General features: G+C 38.9%; 1 protein-coding gene across 1 annotated transcript in view; it reads right to left on the reverse strand.

Annotated features, from left to right (window-relative positions):
- Positions 1 to 7,429, reverse strand: part of LOC112502431 — a 46,400-nt gene extending 38,971 nt beyond the window's left edge. Inside the window, exon 1 of the mRNA XM_025106331.1 lies at positions 7,367 to 7,429. Coding sequence (XP_024962099.1) covers positions 7,367 to 7,429 — 63 coding nt within the window. The remainder of the gene's footprint in view (positions 1 to 7,366) is intronic.
- Between the last annotated feature and the right edge of the window lie 995 nt (positions 7,430 to 8,424).

Raw genomic sequence — 8,424 nt, forward strand, 5'->3', positions numbered from 1 at the left:
CCCCCCCAGCATCTGCCGGTACTAATAAGAGCTTCGTTAGAAGTCAATGGCCGTGCATCATGCCTTTCTCATAATTATGCACTCCATGCATATTATGCACACCATGGGATTCGAATCCGTGACCTGCTCTGGTACCAATTGTTAGGATCAAGCGCTTACTCACTACACCAAAAGCAATTGCCTTTGTGAAGGCGCAACCTTATTTCCCTTATAGCGTAGCAGCCAGCGCCACGTTTCGATTTAGGAAGATGCTGGAACCGTGACCAACAANAATTGCCTTTGTGAAGGCGCAACCTTATTTCCCTTATAGCGTAGCAGCCAGCGCCACGTTTCGATTTAGGAAGATGCTGGAACCGTGACCAACAAGACTCCAATCATATGAAAAGCTAGAGAGCCTACTTTAGACTAGTAAAAAAATTTATCAAAGCTATAGCCCAAAACAATGAAGTTATGATGAAAAGGAATGAAGTTCAAGCTGAGAGAAATACAATAGATATAAGGTTGGCGGATGACAAAATTATGTTCACTGGTCTAAATTCTATAACTGATCTCGTGTTCTATGAGTTCATAAAAAATTAAAAATTTTAAATAATGAGAAAGAGAACAAAAGAACCTTAGATTGATATGTATGGATAAGGATTAGAATATCAAGGATCTCAATATCGAGCATCTCAACCTTAAGGATTTGGAGAAGGAGAAGTTCAAGACCAAGCCGAACGATCTCAAAACGTGGCAAGAAACTTTAGTCACTACATGGCTAGCGGAAACAAATGGACGCTTTAATTTATGTCTTAGTTTTTAGATTTTCTGTTATGAAACTACGTTTATCCGGTATCATGTATGTTTAATTCTGTTATGAATTTGTATTACTTTTATGTTACTGTTGATAAGTTGTATTCAAAGAATGAGGCTTTTGATAATGTTAATGTAGAACTAATGAGTGAGGCAGTCAATCTAGTGTCCAAAATAGATAATTATATCCATAATTATTTTCAAAACCACCAGGTATATTATCGAGGTTCTATTCCTGGCCATATAGTTATCAATTGTGATCTAGAAAATGCTGATCGCAATCTCTTTAATAATTGTTTTTCTGAAAATCCTCGATTTCCTGAGTCGATGTTTTGTCAATGATTTCGAATGTGGTGTACTTTATTGATTCGTATTTTGGCTGCTATCCAAAGTCATGACAACTAATTTGTCCAACTAAGGGATGGATGCGGCAAACTTGGATTGTTCGGTTTTCAAAAAGTAACTATCATAATTCGAATGTTGGCATATGGTGTTTCGGTAGATTCTACAGATGAGTACATTAAAATAGGCAAATCCATGATTTTAGAAGCTTTTAAGGGATTTTATTGTGCCATCGTGGAGGTGTCTGGAGACCGCTATCGACAAACACCTAATGCTAATGGTATGGCACGACTACTCCAAATTGGAGAACAACAAGGTTTTCCAAGAATGTTAGGTAGTCTAGATTGTATACATTGGAAAAGGAGGAATTGTCCAATGGATTGGGGATGACAATATTTCGGTCGTAGTAGATCCCCATATATTATTCTGGAAGCTGTAGCTGACTATGATCTCCGGATATGACATGCATTTTTTGATGTACCCGGGTCTAGTAATGACATTAATGTGTTGGAGTCCTCCCATCTTTTTGCAAATATTGCAGCAGGTAATGCTCCTCCTGCTAATTATTTCATCAAAAGAAAATCCTATGATTTGGGTTTTTATTTAGCTGATGGAATATAACCAAAATGGACCCCTCTATTCAAGGATCAACATTTGTTGTCATAAATTTTTTGGGTATGTCAAGCCCCTTGCTTGAATCTCATGTCCCCTTCATCTTCATCCTCCCTTCCATAGGCTTGTAGTTGTTTTTTCTCTATTACTTTGTCCATCTTTAAACATATACAGAACTACAGATGATGATCACATAATCATGACTACGTATCATTTAATGTCTAACTTCTGGACACTAATCGTTGGTCTATATTGAAATCTCTGTGAACTGATCCACATATTCTCATATTTCCTTCTTAGCTCTCATTCCATATTCCATCAATGTCATATGGCAATATACACTTTCTATTAATCATTATTGCTATAAATTTGGGAACCATTACCCATCTTCGTGGTCTAATTTACCTGACAATTGGATTTCCCTTAACTTAAATTTCTTGGATTATAATAGTGAAGATCATCTTTGCATTTTAAGAATCTTTGATGGATTAACTCCATCCACATCAATCCTACTATTACATGGTCTTGTCCAAAAATTCGTGTTTATCATCGACAAGAATGCATCATGTAAACATGTGCAACCTTTTTGCTAACATCACCTTCATATTGCCCTATCACATTTGTTGACATCATGAGACCAACCACAACTTCTACTAGTCGCTGCAAAACAATCACACATGCTAAGTTGCATTAATACCCTTGTATTGACCTTTCCCCAGTCATGGGCTCGACAGTAACCTATCGATGCATTAAACAACGTTTCTAAATATGTGTCCCCTTACATCCCCAGAGCTATCTTGATCAATCTTCATAATTCATATGAAAATTTTTGTAGTAAGTTTATAGATATATAACTTACTTTAAGTATTAGTAATCATAAGTATTAATTATGATTTATTCCATTGCCAACTCATTATATCTTTTCCACCCTCATCTCATCACCTTCCCTTTATGAAAATATAAAGCGTTTAATTAGTCCTTATATAATCTGGACATAGACACAAAGTCTGACGAGTTTGTGGCCATTCCTGATACCATTCCCTTAAATATCTCTAGTACCATGTTCCCCAATCATAATACTCTCCAATTGTGTCTCTATAGAAATCCTATACGTTCCATAGTTTCACGCCCAAAGGTCTAAGAGTGATTACACATACCCCTCTTATAATGAACAATTAGATGGGTGGCCTAATCATCAACCCCATACCCATCACATATAGTATATGACTCTTTCCTATCACGTAGGTCTCTTTTCATCTCAAATGAATTCCTCGTGTATATTTAATCGTATTGAACATTCTAACAAATCTTTTCTCTAAGAGTGATAACCTTTCTAAATCACTTACGTCTCTCCCCAAGAGCACCATTATAGTTGTAAATGTTTGTCAGATGTTTTCTATCAACCTTGTAAGTGTTTCATTTCCTAAACTCAAAGTTCCCCATACCTATAACCACATATGTTGAGCACCATCTCAACTAACTTAATCTATAGTCCTTTGACGATTCGCTAGTCTATGGGATAATCCCCCATCTGACCATACCTTACATGGACCATCCATTCCCATCCCATTTTCTAAAAAGGAAATACAATACATCACCAATAACTCGATCATGAGTTTTCATAATAGCAAATTACTCCAATAAGAATCTTATGTTGCATTCATACTCTTAATCTCATGATTTAAGCTTAGGTTGTCACATATCTTATTTTGCTTGAATCATTTCTCTTTTCTAAAAAAATATCCAAACTTATATACCCTTTGACCCCCTTCACTTTATTCAAATCTAGGCTAATAGTAACCTAGCTCATCCAATTTGCATCCCCTTAATACCCTCCTAGTTTAAGCTTAAGCTATCACTAACCTAATTCCCTTAAACCAAGGCTCTGATACCAACTTGTAACACCCTCATTTTCACCATGATTTGTGTCACATAATTCTCATTAAATAAAAATAAATAACCTCAAAATATAGTGGCTAATAAAGCCATACAGCGGAAGTCTTCCAAAATTTAATTAAAATTAATAGCTCAACGCTAACCCGTCCCACACCGGGTAACATTACAAAATGAGTTTAAACATAAACCTAAACATCCGAAATATAACAATAATATAATTATCTAGGAGAGAACTTGGCCTTGTCCACCCTTGAACCTCTTGCACCTGAGATGCATACTAATAGTCAGCTTTATAAAGCTTAGTGAGTTCATGGTTTTTGTGCACAATCATACATACCTCATCATGTACCCCAAATAAGATAATATGCACATTTGTTTCAACCCTTTTAAAAAAAATAATAAGATCTCTTAATTTCCCGTCGGGTTAAGGTCTTACCGTCATCGACACTTTCCCGGGTTACACGGTTATCCCTTATCCGGTCACCCATCCCTAGGATGTGTCATCCCTTATGACTTTTGACCCCTTCCCATACCTGACAAATATTAACCCATTTATAACATGCTAATTAATATTTAAAACACGTAAACAAATAGCATGCAACCCACAATAATAATTCATATATATGTAATAAACCCATAAACATGTACATAAAAAATATCGTAATGCTCAAATAATTTGTATATAAACATGCATCCCAGTTAAAGTCTCATGAAGACTCACCTGAATAGCTCCGCTTACTAAACCTCGTCCCTGAGTAATATCCTATAACATATGTGTTGGTCCCTTGAGGATCTACAAGATAAGTAAAACAGTTTGTAGAAGGGGGGATGAATACAAACATAATATTTTCAAATTTAAAATGTATATTGATAAAGAAGATCAATACAATTTTTACAAGACTGTTTGCGGAAAGATAAGGTAAGAAAACCTATCTAAACAATCTTTGGTTACACACATATTCTTAGCAAATGAGAAAAGAAATGTTGTAAGAAAAGTTCCTTTACTTAAGCTAGGAAATGTTCAAAGTAAGAATTAGGTTTAGAGAGTGAGTTGCACGCACTCTGCATGGAGAAGAAACACTTCTATTTATACCCAGTGCGTTAAATGTTCATTTAATGCAAAATGGTAGGGTTAGAGTGCGTGTCAAGCCTTAAGAGTAAGGCTTGTTCTTTGCTACAGTGGATAGTACAAAAAGCAATATTCATGAGCAGACATCCTTACCTAAAGTTGGTGGGCAATAGAGTCAACTAGTCGGCTCCGTACTGTACCAACGTTTAGAAGGGTATGGATTTGTCCTTTGTGTGTATAAGGACGAGACAACAACAATCGTGCAAAGGAAGCTTCCTTTGATCGCTGAATGCTGGAATAACCTGGAGGTCTCTTCAGCATTCATTGAGGCTTGAGCAGTCTTCACACATATGTAGACAGGCTTGTAATCACTAAGTACCGCTTCAGATCACGTACTTGTCAGTCCCTAATCTTCAGTTTCAGTCTTCGACATTAGCTGAAGGTTCTTTAGTGTGAGTGTTGTCTTCTTGAAGTATCGCTATCTCTAATTGAATTACAATACAAGTTCTTCAACGATCACTAAACAGACTCAATGATGATCGCTGGAACTGAAAAGACAGAAACATAAATACAACGTATAAGTGAAAAGGGATTATCATCAAATCACTGAGAGAAAGGATCAACAATCTCCCCCTATTTGATGATAACAAGACAACATAAAGAAAGTTGTCTTATCAAATAATAGTAAGAAAAAGTTACACATAAAGTACATGTCCCTTTTTACTATTTTGGGATATTTTTCAGTGAGTCAGTCTCTGCTTGAGAATTTTCTTTAAGTTATATCTAAGAGAAAATTACAAGTATGGAAACTGAAACTGAAAGCTTATTCGCTGACTTATAGATTRTCAGTGAATGTAGAAAGTAACACTGGAACTCATAGACTTGTGTCCCTATTACTTTTTTCAGGGATCTTTTTCAGTGAAGTACATGAAATACTCATTTTATTATCATTGGTAATATTACAAGTAGTTCAGTACATGTCTAGTGCTTACAGACTATAAGAATAATCACTGAAAGTAGACATAGTACAAAAAGTTATAAGGAAAAGTAGATTGTTGTTACAAAGAGAAACTATTCTAGAACACTTAGATCTTTGTAGCTAGGTATATCTTCACCAAGGTTTTCTTCGACGTAGGCATTTCCTTCTTATCTTTAGATCAATGACTTTTCCAGGCATGCTATCATCTATCCAGAGCAAGAGGTAAACCAAATGACCCATTGGACATAGATGTAGCTCTGACATTCTCTAAAATCTGACTTCACCTTCATAGTTAAGGAATATAACTCCTAACTCAGGTTTAAAATGCACATCATTGGGTTTATAGGGACCCTTATCTGGGAAGTCAAGATTCAACATAGAAATGTCTATAATCTGATGACCCTTCAGGACTTCATCTAAGGAGAACCTTGTTTCACGTTCGTTCCTTAGGAATGGTCCATCATTAGGATCAGAGAGCTTGAGTTTCTTCTTCCCACCTTTCTTCAGAGATGGCCTGTCAGGGACCGCGACATACCTGGACATCCTTTTGATGAGATCACTGATGGTGTCCTCAATAATCGCCTTATGTCTTGACTTGGATCGCTGAATGGCTTGCCTGATCTCCATCCATTCGCTGTATCCATATCAGCCAGAGTAGGAATGATACTCGGTGATGGCATCGAGATTGCCCCTGGTGATGAGTATTGAGACCAGCGTTCCACCGTCTTTTGAACGTTTGTTGATGTTGACGCTAATAATCGAGCGGGGACTGATTCTCTTCTTTAGCTTTGCTTCGCTCCACCGCTTGTCCATTTGCAATAGAAAGAAGTTTAGCCTGGGCTTGGACAATGTTCACCTTTTTCTTGTACTTTCTCTTGGAGAGAACCTTTGCAGCTAGTGACTTGGCCAGTTTTAAGCTGTCTTCAGTCTGCTTCTTTCGATGCTCTAGCTCTTCTTCAGCCCGCAATGCCTCGAGTCTTTCAGCTTCAGAAAGGAAGTCGAACTCACCACCACTAGAGGTACGAAGATGAATTTTTAATCTAGTCTGGTCGAGTGACTCCTTTAGCTGAGTCATCTGCTGGTCGGTAGGAGCACTAGATACAGGGTGATCAGGGACCCACTCCAGTTGACCTCAGGTGGTTGATGGAATTTGAAGTGATTACTACCTGAGAGGTAGAATATTCAAATAAAGGTTGTTGAGGGATATTGAACAATACCTTCAAGTTTCCTTCTTCAGCGACCGCATTGCCTTTTGACTTGGGGTCCTGGTTCCTTGATGGAGCAGATTCACTTTCCCTTCGCTCCCCCTGGGATGCAGAATACCCAAGGGTGACACCCTTGGTGGCGGTTGATGGCTTCTGGTACTTGATGATGAAGTCATCTTCATCATCATCGTCGTCGTCACCATCTAGGTCACTTCCAGGGTCAGAGATGGTAGGTTCATCATCTTCATCATCATCATCTTCGTCTTCATCATCATCATCATCATCATCATCATCATCATCATCATCATCATCATCATCATCATCACCAACAGCAGCAGTGATGGAAGGAGAATCATTCCTAGGGATGGTATCGACAACCTCAGCTGGAACAACTTTGATGGTCGAGATTACAGGAGCAGCAACCGCTTCAGCTCTAGGAGCCTCAACTTCAGCTTCAACTGTAATTGATACTGGAGCAGCAGCAAAAGAAGGAGTAGTAGCAGCATCAGATGATCCACCAGCGTTGGACCTCATATCCCTCTCTCTAGCTAATACTTGAGAGAATTGGCCAAAGAGTTCATCCAAGTGCTGACGCTGGAGAACTATTACCTCCTCTAGCCTTGACAGAGCACCGACTAGAGTTGTCGTTGCCTCAAGCGTCTCTTTGAGCTGGGCGCGATCATCGGCAGAGAAAGAAGGTGGGATCACTTGAGCTGTTGACGGACAACATCCAGGATCTGCTAAAAAAGCCCAATCTACTGAACGACGAGAGCCTGAGCATCGTCAGCCCTGTTGGAGGGAGCAGTAATGGCAACGATGTTGGCTTGAACAACTTCTTGGAGATTCATAAGGTGACTCTGAACTTCTTGAACGTCCACTTGGATAGCGAGGAAGTTCGCATCAAGGTCAGCTTGGTGGGACATCTCCTGGTGGACTTTAGTTATCCTGCAGAGAACTGAATCAACGACTAGGAGGAGAATCTTGATATCAGATGTCATATCATAGTCATCATCAATCTCTTCATCCCCTCCATCTTCTTTCCCGCCCCCATCCTCTTCCTCTTCCTCTTCCTCAAGATTAGGCTGATGCGTAGAAGAAGGACCTGCAAGAGAGGAAGTGTGAGCAAAAGGCTCAAGGTTAGTAGAAATGAAAGGGTAGAAAGATGAAGTACCTAAGGGGCCATCAATGACATTCAAAGGATTGTCACTGGCGTGAGCAAAGATGTCGCCGAGAGGATGGACATTTGTATACTGAGAATCATCGAGAGGTGCAACCTCAGGTCCAGTGGTGTGTGTCTCAATATCAGGAAGGACAGTCGCTGATACATCATCGACATGTGTAAAGACCAAAGAAGGAGGAGAAGAGAAAATGGTTGAGTAGAGACGTGGGTGTTAAGCGGTGGCGGCGCTGATATTCACACCTTCAGTGATTTGGGTCACTGAGGCGGTTGGGGTAGGTACCACTGATACGATAGTGATGGGAGAAATCACTAAAGAGCTAGGAGGGTTAGCTAGAGACGCCTCGGGGTT

The sequence above is a fragment of the Cynara cardunculus genome, unplaced genomic scaffold (assembly GCF_001531365.2).
Source record: "Cynara cardunculus var. scolymus isolate 2C unplaced genomic scaffold, CcrdV1 Un_Scaffold_1399, whole genome shotgun sequence".
Classification (NCBI taxonomy): domain Eukaryota; kingdom Viridiplantae; phylum Streptophyta; class Magnoliopsida; order Asterales; family Asteraceae; genus Cynara; species Cynara cardunculus.